The 23,440-nt window shown below is 47.2% G+C and overlaps 1 protein-coding gene across 22 annotated transcripts in view; it reads left to right on the top strand.

Annotated features, from left to right (window-relative positions):
* Positions 1–23,440, top strand: part of FHOD3 (formin homology 2 domain containing 3) — a 456,221-nt gene that overhangs the window by 275,314 nt on the left and 157,467 nt on the right. For all 22 annotated transcript variants that reach the window (XM_082699502.1, XM_082699490.1, XM_082699491.1 and 19 more), the window contains exons 7-9: positions 6,423–6,534; positions 13,344–13,438; positions 19,852–19,995. In XM_082699502.1, the coding sequence (XP_082555628.1) occupies positions 6,423–6,534; positions 13,344–13,438; positions 19,852–19,995 (351 nt within the window). The remainder of the gene's footprint in view (positions 1–6,422; positions 6,535–13,343; positions 13,439–19,851; positions 19,996–23,440) is intronic.

Here is a 23,440-nt window from a genome sequence, read left to right as displayed (position 1 = left end):
TCTAATAAGAATATTTGGGAGGATTCAGAAACCCTAGGGGAGCCTGTGCACGGTTCCTCAGCACAGAGTGCTCTAGGGGAGCTGGATGGGCAGGGGAACCCAAGGAAGCGTAGGCTCCTGGGAGCCGGCCTGGGAGTGGCCCTGCAGGCTCAGGGATGCCTTCATGGCACTGCTCAGTGGCTCCCACCTGCCAGGGCTCACCTGCCAGCCCTCCTCCACCCACCCTAAGCTGTCAAACTCTCATGAATTCACATGTGCCATCCCTTAGGCTTAGTTGTCCTCTGTCAGGTTTCCAGGGCTGATGATTCCTTTAGGAAAGCTCTTTAGCCTGGAATCTAGCTCACAAGAACATATTTGTCTCATTTCCCCAAGGCTTAAGTTTTTACACCATAGGGAAAGATGGGGTTCCTTCTAGTACGGTGGAAAGAATTCAATTGGCCTTTGTGTTTTCCTTTGAGTTTCTTCAGAAATGAGTCTTGGGACACGTTGGGTAGCCTTCTAGAACACGGGACTTTGCATCTGAGAATGGGGATGTCACTAACCAGACAAGGACCCAACCTTACTGATTTCTCACCTTCATGTTGTAAATATTACCATCATGGTCTCCAAGGTAGTGGCTAAGTGCAGAGGTGTTTCGTATTCCTTAGTTCACAATAACAGATTGGACCTGTCTTACCTGTTACCAACAAACTCCTCATAATTACATGAAGGGTCCTAAAGGAAAGTTAGCAAAGTGGGTATTTTCTGGCCTGACCCACTTTTATCCAAACCTCCTGCTAAACCCCAGAATTTTATCTCAATAGAAAATATTCATTTGTAACATTTTATATTATGATGATATTTAAGCATTACCAAAAACTCTGCCGTATGTTCCGTCCTGCAAGGTGTCCTCTCCACTAACTAGTAAACACTTAAGGGCTTCCCAGACTCATACTTGGCTACTACCTAAATCACAAATGTAGTTTGGTTCCCTTTCTGCAAATTCTGTCAGGTCATAAGCAGGTCGGCCATCAGGCCCTGAGGCCACAGCACATGGCTTTGGGGCAGGTGACTTCCAGTCCTGGCAAATGTGCCACACCTGGTCTCTGTGCTCCTCCCCTCACCCCCCCCCCCACACCAGGTACCTGCAAAGCCACAGCCCAGAGTTCTGTACTCATGTCATCTTTTGGGCCCACACTTGAATTCTGACCAAACCTATCTCATTTTGCAGACAGTGTCTTCAAAGGGGATAGACTCAGGGTCTGAGGCATCTGTTAGACTGTTGGATAAGCAGTTACAAATGCTTCAGGGCCTGTTCTGAGCTCAGGAATTCTGAGCTTAAGGATATGTCATTGGAATAAAGAATTTAAACAAGAAGGTCTTAAAAGTAAGGGTCTTTAGTCACTTGGCTCTTTGCTGTTGTTAAAATACTCAGTATATTCTTAGATCTGGTAAGCTGGTGAACAGTGTGGCAAAGCCTTATGTCAGCTACCTTACCAATTTCTAATTCAGCTTTAATAACCAGCATCCACTTCTAGAACATATATTTATACATTTTAGTGGAAAATGAAACAAATAGAATGAAGCATGTTTTTCTAACTTCCTTTGTAATTTAAATCCTGAGGTTTGGAAATTGTTTTCTTTATATGCTTGTTGAATTTTTAGAAGAAGAGTAGGAATTCGGAGATTTTTTTTGGAATACTTTTATTTCTTCTTAATAAGCAGCATATTTGACCTTCTACGTATAGTTCCCGTGTCTCTCTAAGTACAATAAAACATGAAGGAAGCTCCAGTTCGCTCTAATGTGCAAGATTATTCAGAAACTGGCTTTTATTCCTTTTCCATACATCTGGTAGTTACATTTTATTTAAAACCCAGATACCCAGTTCTGTACCAGCCGAGGCCACACTCTTACTGTGGGTTGGCCCAGAAAATTGAAAAATAAATAAATAAATAAATAAATAAGGCCGAGTGCTATGTTGTCGGTATCTTGCCTCCCCTCCCTCGGGCTCAGCCTCCCTGGCACGGAGGTGACATCAGATCCCTACGCTGTTTATGGAATCTGGAGGCTCAGTCCCCAGACTGAGGCTTGACCCAACAAATATTACATCCTTTGGTCAAAAGCATCTCTGTTCCTCTGAAGACTCATGGCCTCTCTGAGTAAGATCGGAGTGCAAAATGATAGCTGCAACAGAAAGGAAAACCCAGCCTAGTGGCCCCCTGAAGTGTGCTAAACACTTCAGAGAAACACAATTCGCAGCTGGCTGCACGTTCTTGCCCTGCCCTCATAACAAAGGGGTTGTCTCGGAGTCCCGTTAAATACTGTGATTTAGCTACATGTTTTAGGGCAATATAAAGCATAATTTATTATAATGGACTAGTGTTAAAATAGAATACGAGTATTCCCTAGAATGTGATTACATGTAAGGCAGGGAACGTGTGGCTCCAAGGCTGAATCTGGACCCCACGTGTTTCCTCTAGCCCACAGGAAGTGCCATTATCTGTGGGAGCGCAGACCCGAGGGCTGTCACTCGGGCTTTTCTCTTCCATGGGAGCCCGCAGCTGGATCAGCTCCACCCCTGTTCTACTGAAGCTTCCTGCCTACTGGCAAGTGCTCTCTGTCCTCAGCAGCCTGGTTTGGAGGGCTTCTCGTACAGAGAACGCTAGTTGTGGTGTGTGGAGGTACACTCAGCGCTGTCTCAGCAGCGAGATGACCATCTCCGTGAAGCCAGCACCGGGTTTGTTAGCCCCTCAAAGAACCCTGATGGATGCTGGCTGTCTGGAAAGCACTTGAAGTTGTTGAAAGCAGTAGCACAGCCTCTTGGGATGGGAGGGACCTTAAAAGGGGTCAGCCATCTACCACCATCCAGGTTCTGAATTTCTTCTGCAGGGTCTTTAGCAGGTGGCCACTCAGAACCCTCCAGACGGGAGGGATTTGCCTACTTGGCCTTGTACCACTGCTTCTGAGACTAACTCCTTTTTGCCCTGTACTCCCTGAACTGTTTTATGACTGGTCGCTCTCTGTTCTCATGTGATCCATGTACTTTCAGAATGAGAATTGATTCCTATGGACTTTCCTTCGGTGCAGACAGATGGGCCTGTGTTGGAGCCTGTAAGTCATGGCAGTGAAACCTGTCATTAGAACATGAGGGAGCCCCAGGCAGAGCTGAAAATCTAACAGTTCACCTTGGAGGGACAGTGCCTTGTCCCTTGGAGGAGCCTTCAGTGGCAGCGCCAGGCCGTGGGGTGTGTGCTGTCCCCTGTGCAGCTCGCCCCCACCTTCCTCATTTGTGGTCCTTCCTCTTGCGGCCATGCGGGCCCTGCCTCTCCAGTCTGTCACTGTCCTGTGGTTTGTCCCTTCCCAGTGGACACGGGCTGGCAGCCTCCTTCGCCATTCCTATTAGAATGGGTCTCAGATCAGCACGATGGCTCCAAATGCGGATTTTTAAGAGCTTTGCGATGAGCAGCGTGTTTGGACTTGGAGGAATGGGTGTGTGGCCTCCGCTGTGGCTGTTCCAAGGCTCTGGAGGGTTTTGACTGCATTCCAGATACTTGTGGGCATCAAATTAAATGATTTCTGTATAAATAAGGGTTGATGTAGAAACCTTTTTAAAGTAATGTGCTTTTATTACTTTCAAGTCTCTACAGTAATGCTAATAAGGTATTTCTGGGGAGGAGTCCTGCTGGACATATTTGATGATTAGTTAGGACATGCTTGCAATTAGTACCATGCATTTCCATAAATTCACGTTCTGCTCTTTTTTCTAAAGTAGTTTAACTATCCAACATGTTTGTTAATTTCAGAGAGTAAGGCTTCCAAACACACATAAATGTAAACTTAGACTCGATAGAAGCCTAAAATCATGAAGCAGAAGAGTTTGGGATTTTTTTTTTTTTTTAATAAAAATACAATGCCAAAATTGCTCCAAACAGAACCTCTACAGCAAAGGAGAAGCAGACATGAATAGACATGTTGAGACCAATTAAAAAAAGACTTTGCTGGAAAACAGCAAATCCCTGAGACTGTGTTGCCCAAGATCTTGTGACCACAGAGATGCTCAGAAAGAACCTTGAGGAGAGGGGCACTAGGGGGCCCCCCCGCTGAGACCAGCTCATGGGAGGAGTGGGGTGGGCACCAGCCAGGATCTTGCCCAGGAAGGCATTGAGAAGGCTTAATGTACTTCGTAATAGTCCGCCCACGGAGGAAGTTGCCCGGGCTTGCTAGGTTGTTTTATTTACTTGAAGAACTGTCTACGGCTCTAAACATACAAAGATAGAACAGTTCATTATGGCTTGCCTTCCCCCTCTACCCCCAACCTTGTGGGTGAAAAAAATACTCTGGAATTCAATCTGTTCCTAGTTTGGGAGCAGAGGACTGAATGCGGGGCTCAAGTTATGCAGGTAAAAACCCTCTAAAGAGCTTAGAGCCCTCTAAAGAATTCCGTTTTCGGGGTGGTAAGCATGGAAGCCCAAGGTGCTCCTTGTCCTCATTATGATTGTGGAGGGGCCCCGGTGAGAGAAGTGCAGGGTTACCCGCCATGGCCGCTCAGTGTGTGGCGGGACCTGGCGCTGACACGGGGAGTGGAGGGAACGGGCTGGGATGGCAGGGGGACGGAATGAGCACCTGGGGATCAAGGGTTCTCTTCTGGCCGCCTGAATTCGAGGTGCTTGTTAGCGTATGAGTAGCGATGTCAGGGGTCATGTGGGAGTCAGAGCCCAGGAGCTTGGTCAGGCCTTTGAGCCATAGATGGAATTTAAACTCAAGAGACTGGTTGGACACACCTAGAGAGAGGATATGGAAAGAGAAGGAAAAAATGCAGGAGTGAACGCTAAGGCCTTCCCCCACGTAAAGGTCGAGCACCCTGGAAGGAGCCAGCAAAAAAGTGGCCCCTCGGGTCGGAGACTGGGTTCAGCCATGGTGACAGGAAACTGTTCTTGGAGGGAGCGATTGTGTCCTGTGCTGCTGCGGCCTGCCGTGAGCAGAGAAGCAGCCATTGGATTTGACAACATGGAGGCCATTGGCAACGCTACGAGGAGAAATTTAATTTGCTCCATGGTGATGTAAGCTCTGTCAGGTGGGGTCGAGGAGTCTGTGGAAAGTGAGGAAGAGGAGCCAGGGAGTGGGGCAATCCTTTGGAGGAGTTTTTCTGTAAAAGGGAGCTGAGAGCCAAGGCAGTGGCTGGAGAGGGATGTGGAGTCAAGGAGAAGAGAGATGAGTAGGGAAGTATGCCAGAGGAGCAAGGGCAAGGGGTCGAGTCGACGTGTTTGCATGACGTTGGGGAGATGACCTCATATGGGGGATGTTTTGATACTGTTCACTGTGGGGTGTGCTCCAAGGTCTTTGTGAAATCTGCATGTGTCCCTAGTGTTTTGCTGTGAGTTGTCACCTCCGGGAGGCCCTGGTCTTCCATGGGTTGCAGATGGAGAACCTGGAGCTGATTCCGCATGACCAAGGAGATGGAGATAAGGGGTCCTGCACTGACTGGTCACTAACTCACTCATTCATTCAGGGAGCAAAGCTTGCAGAGCCCACTCCATGCCAAATGAGATTCTGGGTCCTGCCATGATGCAGAATAGCAACCCCCTTCCCGAAGGTGTTACTTTATGCGGGGTGGGACATTGCCAAGCAAATGACGAGGGCGGGATGGTAGCCCAGAGTAAGCTCCTCCTTTCTCAGATGCATAATTCGAACCCATTTCCAGGAGACAGTTGGTGGGGGAGTTCCTTTGGGAGGAGGTTCTTGGCAGGCGGGAGTCTGGGAAGGGAGACTATAGATAACGAAGTGAATTGTGGCAGCATCCCCCGGGGGAATGGAGGGGGTGACCTAGAAAACCCCCTCCCCCAAGGCTGCCACAGATACCCCCCAGGGCTGGCGAAGCTTCAGCTGAGAGGCTCAGGGATTTCTCTGGGTGTGTAACCTGCAGCCTGTGTGACAGGAGGTCCCTGGGCTGTGGGTGGCTCCTCACGAATGCTGTGCCCTGGGCCCGGCAGGACGGGACTTGGTTCAGATTCCTGCTTCCCTCAGCTCCGTGGTGTGGCTTTGGGCAAGTCCTTTACCTTGCTGCGCCCGCTTCCTTACCGGAAAAATGAGAGTTGTGATGGTTCCTACCTCACAGCTTTCTCCTCCGGATAAAACGAAGCCCCTGCCATGGGAAGGGCTACCTTATCTGTCAAGAGACCCCAGGGTATGAGCTCTGGAGCCAGAGGCCCTGGGTTCGAATTCTGGTTCTGTTTCCGGCCGTGGGCAGGATAGTCTGTGCCTCAGTTTCCTGATCTGTGCAATGGAGCTAATATTAATTCCTGCTCCTGACACATCCAGCAAAGGAATCTGTGTGCCCGCAGAGAAGAGATTCCCCAGGCCAAAGCAAGCGCGGGGGGCCAGCCTGCCTTCGGGTGCCCGCAGGCGTCCACAGCTGCTTGATGCTCTTCTGTTCTCTGGGCAGTTCCGGCTGGTGGTGAAGACAGCCCTGAAGCTGCTGCTCGTGTTTGTGGAGTACTCTGAGTCGAATGCGCCTCTTCTGATCCAGGCTGTCTCTGCTGTGGACACCAAACGGGGTAAGTAGTCACACCCACTCTTCCATCAAGGTGGGCATGTCCGCTGGAGGCAGACTCCCATTTTTAACATGTTCGAAATAGGATGGAGAATGAACAGAATTCCCTTTGTGCGGACTCCCTGCTATTGGAAACGTATTTTTTTAGATTGTAAGCACATGGCGATCAGAGATGGAACATGGTTCAACAGTGCAAAGAAAAGCATTCGTGGGCTTACCCAGGTCAGGTCAGACCCAAGCTTATATTTATGCTCTGTCCCTAGCTTCTCCACTGAACCCAGAGAACCAGCTCCTTCTCCCCTTTCCCATTTTGTCCCGGTCGCTGTGTCTCCTTTCTTCACTCCTCTCACACAAGCTTTATCAGCTCTGGCCCTTAGAAGTTCCGTGAATGTTCTCCCTTCCTTCCCTCCATCTCATACCCCCTACTGGGGGCTCTCTCCACGGTCACCTGGCATCCCTCACTTCTGCGATCAGAAGATTCTTCTACAACACAAATTTGGTTATATTGTTTCCCTGCCAGTGGCTTCCCAATGCCTGCAGCATTAGGTCCCCACCCTGCAACTGATCCTTAAGCATCCAGCCCCTGTCCACCTGCCACCCCCACGTCTCACCTGGCCTGAATGACCCCTACCCTAGCATGGGTCAGTCACTCAGACCCCCCTATGACCCCTTCTTTGCTGTTGTTGTCACTGATGCTTCCCATGAGTGTGCACCCTGCTGGAGGGAGGTTTGGTTCTCCTCTTGGGGTCCCAGCACTTAGCTGGCCCACGGCAGGCAGGCCTTCCATGCAGGCCTTTGGATTTGGCTTAGTGTGTAACCTGCTGTGGGCCCTAGAATATTGTGAAGCCTGAAGCTAAAATGTTAGGAGATTTTGGTTTTGTCCTTTTAAAAAAAAATTGGGGGTTTGTTATTGCTACTGTCCTCCCCTCAAAGATGCAAGAAGAACAAAAACTTGGTAACTTTTTCTTTTTTTTTATAACGATAATACTCTCTGTAGAATAATGGGGAAAAAGTATAAAAGAGACCATAACAAATCACCTCTAGTCTCACCAGACAGAAATAATTGTTAACACGTTGATATATTTCCTTACAGTTTCGTGTAGGTGTCTCTGGGCACACACTTATGCACAAATCAGCCTATGTACAACTGTCAAAAACAAGGGGCCTAGATAGCACTCTTTGATTCAAACCATTTGTATCTCTGACTCAGCATTGCTGAGACCCACCTTCCAGGGCTGAATCCAAAGGTGAAAGAAAGTAGCTCACTAGTTACTTCAACAGTTTGCAAATAAGCTAATGAAAGCCATCCACGGCCATAAATTGAGCTCCCATACGTTTCCCACGAATGCACCAGCAGATGTCAGCCCGAGGCATGGCGGATGGCAAGCTAGAGGTAACTCCAGGCTTGTGCATGGGGAGAGGGGTTTGAGAGAGACACCCCCTCATGTGTGGACGGGGGCCGTGAATCTGGAAGATGGATCGCAGACTGGGGCGGGCCTGTGTGTTTCTGCCACAGTGTGTTTCCATCTGGTGCCGCAGTTTAAATCTCTCATGGCCAACAGCAGATTATGGGGCCAGCTGAGAATCCTTAGTGAAGTCCGTCAGTTCCTCAGACACCAGAGTTTGTGTTTCTGGGGTCAGTTAATGAGGTTTAGGGCCAAAGTGGGGTATATGGGAAGACAGTGAGGCAGACCCTTTTATTGGTCCTGGGGAGGATCATACTCCATCCCCCAGCTCTGGGGGTTACATTGGACAGTTAATGGACTTCTTGTTCTCCTGTCCTAAATTTCACATAACTCATGAACCCTTTTCATGGGGGCTGAATTTAAGGGATAAGCCTTCTCATGACCTTGGGGTCCTCCTTCAACTTCATTGAGCTGGGAGTTTAGAATTTCCTCTAGACTTCACATTCTATGAAAGTGTGTGTGTGTGTGTGTGTGTGTGTGTGTGTGTGTGTGTGTGTGTGTTTAAAGGGGTGGAGGTTGGGGAGAAGAGTGATAATCCTGGGCTTGATACCCACATCTAAGACCCCATCAATCAGCCCAGCCAGAGGCTCTCCCTTCTTCAGTGTCTCTCTCACGACAAAGCGATGGCCATCTTTTCTCGACTTGTTTAGGGAGGGAAATAAAAAGCAGCAGCAGAAGCCGCAGCTAATGGATTGTTTTCTCAACTTGACGGTTTGCCTGTCCAGTTTCTTAATTTCTTGGCGGCTGCTGCCATCTGTCTGGTACTGAGCGCCTGCAGCTGAATAAAAACGGAAAAACTCAGACATGGCCCATCACGCGGTTCAATAGCATGTTTCTCTGTGGACATGTGTGGTCTTGGCCATGATTTTGTAATGCATACATATAACATCATCCTATTTTACTGCAAGGAAAACTGTTCCTGAGCCCCGTGATGGAATTAAGCATGTCACTACGTCATGGTGCTCTGCATGGGACGGAGCGCCGTGCCCTCCAACTGAGTTTCCACCTGGCTGGTTTAGAAGCCGCTCTCTGTCTCCCTCTCAGCTGAGTGAAGGGCTAGACGGAGGTGCCGGGTGACTAAGGGCCAACAGAGCACGTCTGTCCGTGTACAAGTTTAAATAAGCCATACTGCTTTACTCCTCCAAGTGGCCTCAGACCCATTCTTCTGTGGGCTGGGGTGGGGATGGGGCATGCTGAAGTGTAGACAGGGTTGGTTGGTTTGTTTTATTAGAAAGGACTCTTTTGGATGATGAAAATTGTCAGATTTAAATAACCAGCAAAGAAAACCAATGAGCTGGGAGTCCTCAAAAATTAGCTCCACCTCCAGTGAATGACGTCCAGAACAGATTCGTCTGGTTGCTTTGTAAAGACGACACACACTGCACGGGGGTTACCCAGAAGGGTGTGTCCTGTGTGTGTACCCGGTTCGCCCTTGGCCAGGAGTGGGCCAGCCGCGGAGCAGGGAGAGGATCTGAGGCGTCTAAGACCGTCATAGGGACTAATAACTATCTACAAATTAAGGAAAATGAAATATGTCCCCTTTGAGCCAGGCAGTTGGCCTGTCTGCTCAGGGGCAGGAATGGAGAGGTGGGCCAGCGCTCGTGTCCAGGGAATGGTACAGTCCCCAAGTCCACAGTCAAACTTCTCGGTCACCTCTCTCCTGGCACCTTCCGGTCTCTTTCCCATCCTAGTGGACAGGGTGTGGCAGGAGGAGACAAAAGCTGTGGAGTGTGGACAGGTGCCTGTGAGCGGGCCTTGCTCTGTCCTTTTGCCACCATCAGAGACTCCCTTTCGCTGAGACTGTCCCTGTGGGGGTTGGCAGGAAACTGGTTGAGAACCGAACCCCCTGCTGCCCTGGGAAGGTGCCCTTCCCACTGACTCTCTGGATTTGGCGCTCGGATAGAGAGTGGGCCAAGTGACCAGCCTGGGGAACTGACTTTGACATTTCAGTCCTAAATCTCGAGTCAGCACTTGGGTCAGCAAGTGTCTTGAGGGTCAGCACAGCTTTTGAAGAAGTTCTATTTTCACTGGGCTGTGAAGTAATGAGATGCGACATCGTTCCTAAACGTGTTGATCACACATGAGTAACAGCGGAGGTGAATCCAGCCATCCTTAGAGCCATCCCGTCTCTGACTTGTGCTCGAGGATCTGTTGATCTGTGAAGCACTCCCAGGGCAAGGTGGGAGTTAGGTGCCAAAACCCAAGCTCTGCTTCCCTGGTTTTCTGTGGCAGAACCATACGTGTTAAGTGTGTTTGTCAGTTCTGTAGAAAGACACAAAACATGGTGCCCTTCTGACGGAGTGTGAGACCCCTTTGAATACGAGGCATTGGGCTAAATATCTTTCTTTGGAGAGGAACCATCACCACAGAGACTGGGAGGAAAGTCAGAGGGAGAACGCATTGCACCCTCTGCCCTGTGCTTGCTTCTGGGCTGAGAGAGGGGCCCTGCCTGGGAGCATGTAGAAGCCAGCTGGGTAAGCTTGAGTGTCACCACAGCCACCTGCCACTGTGACAATAACTACTTGATATTCAAGTGCCTGTTACGTAACAGACACTGCGCCAAATATTTTTCATATAAAACTCATTTATTCAGTAAACATTTAAGTGCCAACCGTGTGCTTGAAACACTAGAGGGAAAAACGGGCTCTCGTGGAGCCTCTCCTTTGAGAGCTGGTGTCTGGGGAGGAGCTTGAGACTGACAGAGGTTACGGTTAAGGAAATCATCATCTCCTAATGTACTTCATGAGCGCTGAGGCGAAAAGACCAAGTGCTTTGTCTCCCTGACAGCTCCTGAGATTCTCCAAGGTTGACACAATCACTCCTGTCCAGATGCGTTCCCTGAGCCTCTGTTCATTCCAGTTCTCTGGGGCTCAGTTTCTTTCTCTGTTATGTGGAGGGGTCAGATCATATGGTTTATAGTTCTAACACAGGACCACCCCTGTGCGTGTGTGCGTGCACACACACACACACACACAGATATACACACACTCTGTGTAGAGCAAGCAGAGGTGGGGAGGGGTCGTTGACCTGGACCATTCGATTCCAGCAGGTGCAGCTCCTGGAAGTTGAGCCCCCGCTGCTTCCCATGGGCCAGCTTGAACCCTGCCAAGGCTGTTGTGTTGCCCCAAAATGATGCCTCCTCTTCATCTTCTTTCTTTTAAATGTTTCCCATTTTCTGGCCCCAAGATAATCAAAGGAGAGTAAACATTCATCTCGACATTGTAGGAATAGATGCAAGTTTCCAGGCTTTGAAGTCCCTAAAAGGTAATCAGATACCACAGCTGAAGAACACATGTTTCAATTAATTTTTTGACTAAATCAAGCCAGTGTTTGAGTGTGTTCATTATAAAGGATTAAATTGCGTGCACATGAGTACATCTGTAGGTGAGAGAGAGAGGAGATGATCTGGCTGCATTTCCCTCTCTTTGGGACCTGCCTTTGCTTGTTGGCTTTTCCTTCCCTACGGCCTCTTTGGCATCTTTGGCTCCAGAGCATGCAACCGGAAAGCCATTCTGGGTCCACTAGGACCATCGGAAATGCTTAGCTTCAACGCTATCTCCCGCAGTCTCCCTTGTAACTGTATGTGGGTAACCCTCTAGGACCCATGTTTTATGCTGAGGTTGGGAGCAGAGTGTGAGTTGTGCCAGTTGTGCTGGTCCTAAACACAGGAGAAATGGTTGGAGTGCTTGAACGGCACCTGGACGGCCGGGGCCAAGACCTCCTTACCATAAAGATTGCCTGTCATGAGGGCAGAAACAGTTACTTTGCTGGGGCTTGAAGAACAGGTGTGGACTTCGGAATAGTTTGATGGTAAATATCAGCCAGGAGATATGTCAGCAGTTAGCAGGCAAGGGGTCACACGTTTGTGTTTGGAGTTAGAAAGGGTTAGAGAAGCTTGCCTAGTTCTGACCAACAGGGCAGTTTTGCCCCAGGAAAGGCTTTCTGTTTGTTGCCTAGGAGAGCCAGCAGACCTCATATAGTAGGTGCCTCTTCCTTTTTAAAATTCTCCTGACCTCCTTTCGACTCTTACTATGTGCATTTGCCCTCTGGCTCTTTTAAAGGTGCTCCAGCCTGGGCACCTGGGTGGCTCAGATGGTTGGGCGTCTGCCTTTGACTCTGATCATGATCTCCAGGTCCTGGGATGGAGCCCCACATTGGGTTCCTGGTTCAGTAGGGAGCCTGCTTCTCATTCTGCCTCTCCCTCTCCCCTTGCTTGTACTCTTTCTCTCTCTCAAATGAATGAATTAAATCTAAAAAAAAAAAAAAAAAAAAAAAAACCTCCAGCTTAACCCGCTTCATACCCTCTCAAAGATCCCCGCTTACTCTTCAGACCTATTATGTGTCAGACACTGTGGGAAGAGATAAGACGGAGGTCACCGCTGCCCTCGGGGAGCTTTGTTCTCAAGACCAGCAGATCTGCTCTGGTAACCCATCCAAGAACCTGCATGTGGAAGCCACAGATTTTACAATATTTCGGGGTTTACTTTTACCACCAAAAATAAGCAATACCTTTGAGATCTTTATAGAGAGAGCAAACATGCCAAGGGCAAGGCAATACTTCACTTCAAATGTTTATCTCAAACATAGGAAATCGCGTCCAGATTTTATATCCCCTTTGTGACCTTGGCCTTGACTTTGCAGTCCTGAATGTGGTGGGTTTTCCTGCTGCTGTTTCTAGGAGCCAGGGAATAACCACCCCTGAGTCTTCACTTGCAGAGCCCCATTTAAGAGCCACTTCTTGAGCCAGGCCCTCGGCCACCATCGGCACAAATACTCTTTAAGCACCGACAAGGTATTAAGGACAGGTTCTTGGTGAGGTGGGTTCTTTGTAGCCTGTTAAGGCTGAAAGAGTATTTGTACCTGGTTTGAATAGAGATAATATACTTCTGTTCTTGAAATGCTTGCTAGACAGATTTCACTGGTATTTCTTGGGAGTCCACTGTTTGAGTGAATGTAAAGATCTCCCATGTCCCCTTTCCTTGTAGGAGATCATAACCTAACGTGCTGCTAGACATACAAAGAGTATTTATCAAGAGTTTCCATGCTCAGAGAGTGAAATGCACAGGAATGGATTTTTTTCAAATTGCACATTTAATATAAAGGGAATTTTCAGGCAAATTGAAAGCCATGTGGACAATAGAGAGTAACATTTTCAAATGGATGAGAATGATGTGGTATATTATTGACAAATTATTGACGTTCACTCTAAGGATAGTGTCACACTTTGAAATTTGGCGACAGAAAGACACTGCCATCATCGGGTGATACATCTTTGGATAAACTGCGATATGAGTTGTGTGAGAAGCATTGACTTGCCATTTTTAATGATTTTTTCCTTTATTCCTAGGAGTCAAACCCTGGTCAAATATTATGGAAATCCTGGAGGAAAAAGATGGGGTCGACACAGAGCTGCTGGTTTATGCGATGACTTTAGTGAACAAGGTTTGTTGATGATTGCTAAGGGTTTTATTATGTCCCCTTTGAAGGGATACAGTTATGTTGACGTCTTAACCCCTAAGAATATCTGCAAATGTGACCTTATTTGGAAATAGGGTCTTTGCAGATACAGTCAAGGTATGATGAGGTCCTTCAGGTGGGCCATCATCCCACATGACCAGTGTCCTTAGAAGAGGAAAAGAGACACACCAAGAAGGAAGACGATGTCTGCACATGCATGTGAGGAAGATGGCTGTGTGAAGACAGAGCCAGAGTGTAGAGATACATCTCTTAGCCAAGGAATGCCCAGAATTGCCAGCAGCCAATGTACGAGGACACGCGGAAGGGCCTTCCTCTGGAGCCTTCAGACAGTATGGCACCCCCGACACTTTGATATCAAACTTCTCATCTCTCACACTGGAGAAAATACATTTTTGCTCTTTAAGCCACCCAGTTTGTGTTACATTGTTACGACAGCCCCCCAGGAAACTAACACAATGTGAAAATCTATAATGTACCCTCTGAGGAAGAGCCGCATCACATAGGCCCCCATGTTGGGGGCTGGATCCATGGCTAGAGTGTTGCTGTTTGCCAGAGGAAACCCTTTCCAGCGGCATGTGGTGTGTGTGTGTCTGCGTGTGTGCTGGTGCACATGTGTGTGCAGGCCTGGGACTGTCTGTGGGCTTTCTCTGCTTTGGTTTTTTCTAATGAAACCAGAAGAAGGACAGTGAGAACTTCATGATTACTTTTCCTGCCAAGATGTCCCCCTTAAAAACATAATTCCTTAGGAATATAAATTAGGAAGATGGGGGGGGGGACTCCTGGGGTGCTCTGTCTGTTAAGCATCTGACTCTTGGTTTCGACTCAGGTCATCGTTGTGGGATTGAGCCCCACTCTGGCTCCATGCTCAACACAGAGTCTAATTAAGATTCTTTCTCTCCCTCTCTCTCTCTCTCCCCCTCTGCCCTTTCCCTTGTTCATATGCACATGCTCTCTCCCTCTCTTGTTCTCTCTCAAATAATTTTTTTTAAAAAGTATATAAATCCACAAGTTTTACCCTAAGAAAATAGCTTACAGCTCAGGAGAAATGAAGGCACCCTTGTTCCACTGCTTATCGAATTCTGACTGCTGGGGGTGGGTCCTGTCCTCCTTTTGTGAAGGTGGTATCACCCTTGTGCTCTTCCTCCCAGCACATCCCTCCTGGCCCCTGGCTGGGAGGACAGTAGCTGTCTTAAGGATCCCTCCCTGGAGAGGGGGCTGGCACCATGCTGCCTTGGGACAGCCCTCTCTCGGGACCAGAGTCCCTTTCTCCTTGAAAATGTCCTGCACATGGCTCTGCCCTAACACCCCAGGAATCACACCAACCACCCCATGGGCCTGCCTTTCCTCCCCGAGCTGCTGGATGTAGGCCTACAGTACGAACTGCAGTGATGCAGAGAAAATTTAGAACCTCCCTATGAAGTACAACTAGAGAAACATTTCCTCTGATGAACTGGGGACACAGTAGTAGAAAGCATCATGAGAAGTAATTTCCACTAGATACTTAACTGTTGTGCAGGCTCTCAGGATTAAAACAATGTGGTCCTGGCTCTTTCTTCGGCAGACAGATGATGGGCGCAGAGGAGCTCTGAAAGAGATCTCATCGCACAGAACAACTCCCTCTAGGACTGCAGTCGTGGCTTAACGTCATTCATGATTGGGGGCGGGGCTGTGCCAAATGGAAATAACCAAATACGTCCTTTGACCAATACTGAAATGAATTCCAGACAAAGTAAAGTGTTCAATGTAACACGACAAACAGTGGAAAATTAAGAAGTAGAGGTGAAGATTAGTTTGTCTCTGGTAGGAGAAGATTATGTTAATCATCAAACCTGTCAAAAAGAATCCAAAGGGAAGGACTTTTAAAATATTTTATTGTGTAATAAACAGATCTTATTTGTAAAATGAAAACCGCAAACAAAAGCTAAGGGCAAGTGGCAAATTAGGTAATTGTTTGCAAAGAATGGGGCATAAAATTATACAACCCTCAATATATTAAGAACCCAGTGGAAAAATGAAGGACATTAACTCTATTAAGATGAAAATAAATATACAGTAAAACAACAAACATTTTCCCTCAGGGCTCATTGGTAGGGATTGCTTTTTAACCAAATGCCATCTGTTGATGAGGACACCCAAAATTCTTCTACAGTCCTGGTGAGGAATGGGCAGTACTTTACTGTAGGATAATCCTAAGAATATCATTTATGCTTTCAAATGTCTTCGTGAGTTGATTTTACGTTGCAATTTTAAAGCAATGGTCTGTTGTGGTTGTTTTTTAAGATTAAGGTCATCTATTTCCTGTCTTTTTCAGTCACTGACATTGTTTTGGAAACCATGGACTTCAGCAAAAATGGAATTTGCCCTCTTGTCTGGTGTTTTCCATTAAAACACCACCCTATTGGTGGAGAGTGCGCTGGGCAGTTCTGATGGTTCCAGCAGCATTGCGGTGGGGAGGGGGGGTGTGGGCATTCTGCTGCCCATGGCTGGCAAGGATCCAGCACGTGTCACATTCTTCTTGGCATCAGATGGCGCTTAATGTCCAGGAATTCCTCGCTTACTTTTTCTCTCTGGCGTTCTGTCTCATCTTTCATTAGCTCTGGTTCAGGGGAAAGTCCTATGGACATTACTCCAAATATCATCCTTTCCCCCCAAAAGGTCAAATAAACCACTGGCACCCACACTGGGTTTGTTTTCCTTTGTTGAGTTTTAGTCCTGTTTAGTGCCCCAGTGAGTAAAATCTTCTGAGATTCCAAACAAAGAAAAAATACATCAAAATGTTAATACAGGTCTGGAAAAAATTCAGACTCTGAAATCTGGGAAATTATTATATTGCTTTTCTAAGTTTTCTTTCAACAAAATAGAAGATGGACTAATAACATGGAATTCAAAACAGGAACATTTTATGACAAAACAAGGGTGCTACATTTTAGCCTGCTTAGGGTTCTGAGGCTGGTGTCTGCTCTCTTTGCCAAACAGGGACATTCATGGGGGGTTTCCAAGATCCATACTAATCCCCCCCCCCATTCCTGCTCCTACCCCTTGACCCCATGTTATCAGATCTGAAGGAACATCAGAAACTAACCATTTCTCATGGTGCACGTTAACGTTCTACAATGCCGTCTTGATCCAGCTGAAGCCCCCTCAGTGGGAACCCCCCACTTTGAGGCGCTCAGGTACTGACCGCCGTATAGGATAGGAAGAGGCTGATGAGGGGGCCTGAGTCACAAGAGGTATTACTGTTCCTGTTCCTGTGAGGCTGGCCTGGAGCTTTCAGGGAAGGAGGTTGGGGGGAGGTAACCTGGATGGAATTCATGCTGAGTACTCACCTTTGTTTTTACATTTCATTTATTGCTAATTACCATACCAGAAACTTGTAAAAAAAAAAAAAATTCAGCTGTGTCAGCTGTAAAACTTGTTTAGCTATGCATACCCTTCACATTTAGAATATAGAAGATTCCCATCTCCCTCCAGATCTCATGTTAGCCTTTGATCATGATCTCCTGATGGCCTCTTCCTACCCTGACAACTGTTCTCTAGCACTGTAGTTTGTCATTTCATCCCCGGATAGATGTAACCCTTTGAGGCTAGCTGCTGTCACTCATCATCACGCCTTTGAGGCCGATCTGCTCCGGAGGGTGTTAACAGTGGCTCCTTTCTGCTGCCACAGATACACCACAGTGGGTTCTCCCACTGAAGGAGACTTGGGTTTTTACAGCTTTTGGAGTTCACAAATAATGTTGCTCTGAAAATTTGTGTGCAGGCATTTGGATGCCATCCTGTAACAAAGATTTGATGCAGTCGGGGAGAACCCAGGAGAGGCAAAGAACATGTCCTTTAGGACAGAAATTTCTCCCTTGGAGAGATACCTTTGAAGGTTTACCTGTCACCAGCCCCAGAAGGATGAGGTTTGAGAGAAAGCAGGAAAGGGGGTCATGGACGTCATCTGAAAGTGAAGGCATCAAGACACGTCTGCCTCACAGACTCCCTGGGGGTAACCTCCACCTTTGCCGAAAGGAGGCAGTTTAGCCATGAGGTGTCAGGGTAGACATAAGAGAACAAGACCCAGGGAGTGGTGGGGGCGTGGCACAGTTTGCTGGGCATGTTAGACCATCAGCTGAAGACAGGTGAATGTGTTTCTAGGATGGTTGGTCCTCTTCCCCTGCAACTGGAGAAAAGCTCCTGTGTTTGTTGGTGGCAAAAGGCCATCTCCCCTGCAGCCACATGTCAAAGGGGTTGGTATGTGGGCTTGGCTCCAGCCCAAATTTTCATGGTGGAAATGACAAATGACCTCTTCATACCCTCACTTCTGGACCTATTATTGAGTAAGTCTCCCCGAGTGTGTTTGGTTCTTTGGACCTAATTGTTTGACTAATAGTAACCACAGTGCCCCACCCCCACCCCGCCTCACCAGCCATCATGGTTGGGCTCGCTAAGGCGATGGGAATTAGATCGAGGAATTTAACCCTTTGGAGACTTTTATAAGCAGGGAAAAGAGGAAAGAAGAAGGGAAAAGAACTGAGAGGAGAGGAGAGCCCCACGTGCCTCCACGTGCCTCCTCATGGCCCTCCATAGTTGGAGTAGGAAGTTTTAAATCCAACACTAAATGTCAACTCACCTAGGTTCCTCAAGTGGGGGATTTGCCGCCATCACGGCATCTCCATGCACCAGCCCGGGGTCCTGTTTTCTTTTCCTCATGTTTTAACAGGCTCAAGGGTTTTCACTAAAACCAGAAGTTGGGTCGTTCTGATGACAGGATTCTTTGAACGGCTGCATACTTTCTCATACTTTCTCATTTAGTATCAGAAGCCAGGGACCCCTCCGGGGACTGTGGTCAGCTAATGCGGAGGTGCCGCCTTGCCTGGCACTGGCAGGTGCTGGCCTGTGCTTTCCCGCTTGGCCCCGTAGGTGTGAGCACCTGTTTATTACAGAGTCTGACTGGTTTACAGCCTCCTGCTCTGGGTCCTTGCTGAGGCCCCTGATGGACTAAGTTATCCTGTCCCAGTTATTTTTCACTCATTTCTGATCTCAACAGCAGTAAGTTGTATCCTCTTCACTCAGCATTGAAAGGAAAAAGCCATTATTTGGGCCATGAATAGAGACGTTCTTTCCAATTATTAATAGCCCCCAAATAGAGGCATTAGAAAAGTTGGTGCTGTGAATCGTTCTTAGGACAGTGTTGGTCTTTTCTGAGTTCAGAATAATTTTGAAATCCACATGGAGGGTTCCTGAAAGTGCAAAGACAATGAGATAGGGAGTAAAGACCCGTGTTTGGAATTCCAGGCCAGAATAATTTGTACAGAAGCAGGAATGTGTGAGAAGAGGAGAGGTTGTCCCAGGTCTGCAGGAACTGCTTGTTCCCTCAGGCAAACCCTTTTCCTCCCTAGCCATCCTCTCATAAGATAAGGGCTTGCAGTAAATCACCTTGAGGGTCCTCTAGTTCTGAGCAGAAGGTCCATCTGAGAGAGATCATCCTTCTTTTAAGAGACACAGAATTCTAAGAGAAGTCAGCTCCTCGCCCCACCCGCGTCCTGTACTTGGGTTATCCTTTCGTCTTGTGGTTGCTGCTTTGAAATTTCTCATGTTTTCCTAAATTTCTTAGACCAAGGGGAAGGCCTACCCAGTTGAAAGAAAAAAGGAATCATTACATTGTTATAACGCCAGCTGTCGGGAGATTGGTCCTAACAGGAGTTTCTCATCACGGAGCGTGTTAGTTTTCTATTGCCATATAACAAATTACCACAAATTTAGCAGCTTAAAACAACACAGACTTATCATCTCACAGTTTCCATGGGACAGGCTCCAGGCACCGCCTAATCGGGTCCTCTGCTCAGAGTCTCACAAAGCTGTAGTCAAGGTATCGACCGGGACTGGAGTCTGGTCTGAGGCTTGGGATCCTCTTCCAAGCTTTTGTGGTTGTTGGCAGAGCTCATTTCCTTGCAGCTGGAGAACTCGTGGTGGCTTGCTGCTGCTTCAGGGGCAGCAGGGTCATCTCTCCTAGTCTCTGAGCTCCAGAAATGTCTAAACCTGCTTTAAAATGGCCCACCTGATTAGGTCAGGCCCACCCAGAATAATCTTCCCTGTGATTAACTCAGAATCAGCTGCTTTGGGTGGTGAATATCCATAAAATCCCTTCCCTGTGGTCATGTAATGTACTTCAGTGATGGGAGTGTCCCGCTTAGACTCAAGGAAGGGGATAATACAGCACCTATATACCAGGGTGGGTTTTGGGGGGTGCGTTCTGCTTACCACACTAAAGGAGTTTTTTCTCAAATGATCTGATCATCTGTCTTGGTTTGTCCCATATAGTTATAATGCTGGCTGCTGCCTAGCCTTGAGACAGTCCCCTAAAACATGTTTGTGTCCCATTCTTTCTTCAGACACTGTCGGGGTTGCCAGACCAGGACAGCTTCTATGATGTGGTGGACTGCCTGGAAGAGCTGGGCATTGCGGCCGTGTCCCAGCGGCACTTGAACAAGAAAGGGACAGACCTGGACTTGGTGGAACAACTGAACATTTACGAGGTAACAGCATGAACCTTCTGGATGGCGTCGTACAGCTTGTCAGAGGCTGAGGTGGACACATTCTAGTCGCGTAGTTCTGAGCGAGGGGCAGCAGCATCTACAGCACACAGCAGCTTTACAGAAGGTAGGTTCTGGGGCTCCCCTGCCCCCAGACCTCCTGGATCGCAAGCTCAGAGAGCACGCACAGCTGTCTGTGCGGTGGAAGCCTCCAGGCACTGCCGGTGCTCCCTCAAAGGCAAAATCCCCTGAAAGAGGAGGCACTCGGTCACTCGCTTACTGTTCAAGATACTACACAGCTTTTCCCTTTCCTCTCTGCTCTCTCTTGCCTCGTTATGGTGTTTTATTTGCTATTTAAGGCCCTTGTAAGGAAATAAAAATTTAAAATTTAAAATATTAGCATAGATTTTACCATCCATTTTTGTATTATACAATGCCAGTTCAAAATGCAACTGTAAGAGTATTTACCTTCCATGCAGAATCCTCTGCAATTTCCAGTTCCGAGCTCCTACAGGCCTGTGTATCTTGTTCCTATCAGAATGGTGGAAACACCATAGGGGACGAAGTCTGTTGTTATTTCACTTCTTGTCACGTGTTCCTTCGGTTAACCCTCTCCCTTCAGCTGGTGAGTAAGGAAGGGCTGAAAGGGAGAGTAACTGTGGGCTGCCTTATCTTTCCAGTTTTTCTACGTCATTTCAGCTTAAGTGGTTGGCCAGTATAGCAGAGTAGCCCAGGTAAGAAAGGATGTGGTAGGACCCGTGGTTTGCCATCTCTGTGCATTCAAAGCCCCTTCTGTTTGCATGGAAGGCCTCTGGGGCTCTAGGGCTTAGTTACAAGGGAACACACTTAACCTTGTACTCATTTTGGTTCTCCCTGAGCTCCCACGGACCGTGCAGCATTCAGCGCTCTGTGCTAACGCGTGCAAGGATTGGCACACGTGCCTGGTGCAACTTCTTCTCCTCCCATGCACATGTTCCCTTGTTCCATTGGACTTCACCTGTAAAACACAAGTTAAGGGAGGCCTGGGTGGCTCAGTCAGTTAGGCATCTGACTCTCGATTTCAGCTCAAGTTGTGATAGCCGTGGGATCGAACCCATGTCGGGCTCTGACCTCAGCATGGAGTCTTCTTGTCCCTCTCCCTCTTCTCCTCCCCACCCACCTGTGCTGCTCACACTCTCTCTCTCTCTCAAAAAATAAATTAAAAAAAAAAAACACCCAGAAACGTAAAGATAAAATTAATAAGAATTTCAAGCTAGCAAAAGAGTATTAAACCAAGCACAGAGCCCTGCAGAGTGTGAGCATGGAGCCCTGCACAGTTGCACCTGTGTCCCATCCAGGAAGGTGGCCTTGATTTGGGTGACACCTCATGACTTTGTGGCCTTGTTGACTTGAGTTCATACCGTTCCCTGTGGGTTAGTTTTAAGCCAAATGCCCCCTTATTAAAGTTACTTATCTGATGTGACTCTTGTCTGGACTCTGAGGGCTAGAGCACATCTTATGAGCTGTAAACCACATTCTTTATTGCTGATCCTCACTGTCCCCATTTCCTTTCTTGGCCTGAAGGGGGCAGAATCTGGAGATCTGATTCCCCTCGGGTGTGTGACTAAACGGGAAAGCTAACTACTTTAGACACCTGCTTACCCATAAGAATGGGGTGAACTAGGCTATCCTTGAGGACTTTGTCCAGAATGTACTCATCATCCCCAAAAGAAACCCCATACCTATTAGCAGACACTCTCCATTTCTTCCTGCTCCCATACTGGATACTCCCAAACCACTAATTTACTCTCTCTCGGATTTGCCTTTTCTAGACATTTCCTATATATGGGACCATACAACATGTGACTTTGGGGACTAGCTTTCACTTAACATGTTTTCAGGGTTCAGCCATATTTTAAGCATGTATCTGTACTTCCTTTTTGTGTTAACGTTCCGTTGTTGGATAGCACCACATTTTGATGATCTGTTCATCACTGGATGGACGTTTGGGTTATTTCCATTTGGGGGGGCAGCTATGAATAATGTTGCTATGAACATCTGTGTACAAGCTTCTGTGTGGCCATCTACTTTCAGTTCTCTTGGCTATATATCTAAAGAGTAAAACTGCTGGTCATAATGGTAACTGGACGCATAGCTCTTTGAGAGACCCCCAGACTGTTTTCCACAGAGGTTGCCCCAAGGGTTCCAACTTGTTTTCATCTTCCTCGATGTTTATTACTGTCCTTGTTTAGAAATCACAGCCATCCCAGTGGGTGTGAAGTGGTACACATTTTGGCTGTGATTTGCATTTCCCCAGTGACCAATGATGTTGAGCCTCTTTCCTTGTGCCTGTTGGCCATTTGTCTATTCTTTTTGTGGAGATGTGTCTGTTCAGATCCTTTGCCTATTTTTAAATTGGGTTGTTTTGTTACTCCTGAACTGTAAGGATTCTTAATGTATTCTGGATACTAGATCCTTATCAAATATAAATTTTCATGTATATTTCTCAGTATAAGGGTTGTATTGTTCTACTTCTGACCTAACTGATCAGTTTTATTCATAGTGATATATAGTTTTAATCTTTCCTTTTTCCACTTGTAAAAATGATGTACTTGTTGAGGAATATATAAGTGTAAGAGGAAAAAAGTCACCCATGATTTTATTACTAACCATGGTTAACATTTTGATCCATTTTTCTAGCCTTTTTTGTATAGGTAGGTGTACGTTCTTAACTATGGAGATAATTGTCTTTATACGGTGTTGTGTACTGAATCTTTACTGGTAAATATGTTGGAGCCGGGTGTTTTTGGTCATTAAATCTTCAAGATCTTAATTTATTTGGGACACAACATTCTGTCGTATGCATGTACCATAATATAGCCAATCTCCCTTTTTTCAGATTTGGATTATTTCCAAACTCTTTGCGATTGGAAATGCTGTTATGACGGATAGCTTTATTCATAAACTTGTGTGCATGGGTAGAGCTCTTGGAGGGATATCTCCCAGTTAAGAGCCTCCATTGGGATTTTACTGGATAGAAGTGGAGAGACTGACATGTAATTTACTATCTGCTATAAGTCATTGTCATAAAAAGTGACCAATGAGGGACAGAACAGAATTATCTTTATGTGATCTTAGGAGAGATCAGAAGAAGCTGAACCAGAGATGCTTGTTATCAGAGCTTAAAGCTTCCCAAAACCACCTAGCAGGTCTACTCCTTGTGTCCCCGCTCTGGGCATCTTCTCCAGCTGAAATTCTTTCCCCCGGGTATCTGCTCTGACTTATGTGTGTCGTTATCACTGGCACGTGGCGTTGGAAAGCCAGTCGATGGTGGAGGGCCATATTCTTATGGCTCATAAATGAGAGGTTCACGTAAGAATACCAGAGATGGAGAAGGAAGAAACTAAACACAGTCGGCTTACAGGAAAGTGAAAGGTGGATTTTTCCCAGTACAGATACTTTCTTACCT

Source organism: Mustela nivalis (genome assembly GCF_964662115.1).
Source record: "Mustela nivalis genome assembly, chromosome: 14".
NCBI lineage: Eukaryota > Metazoa > Chordata > Mammalia > Carnivora > Mustelidae > Mustela > Mustela nivalis.
Note: the sequence above shows the minus strand (reverse complement) of the source record. Positions and strands in the feature narration are given on the sequence as shown.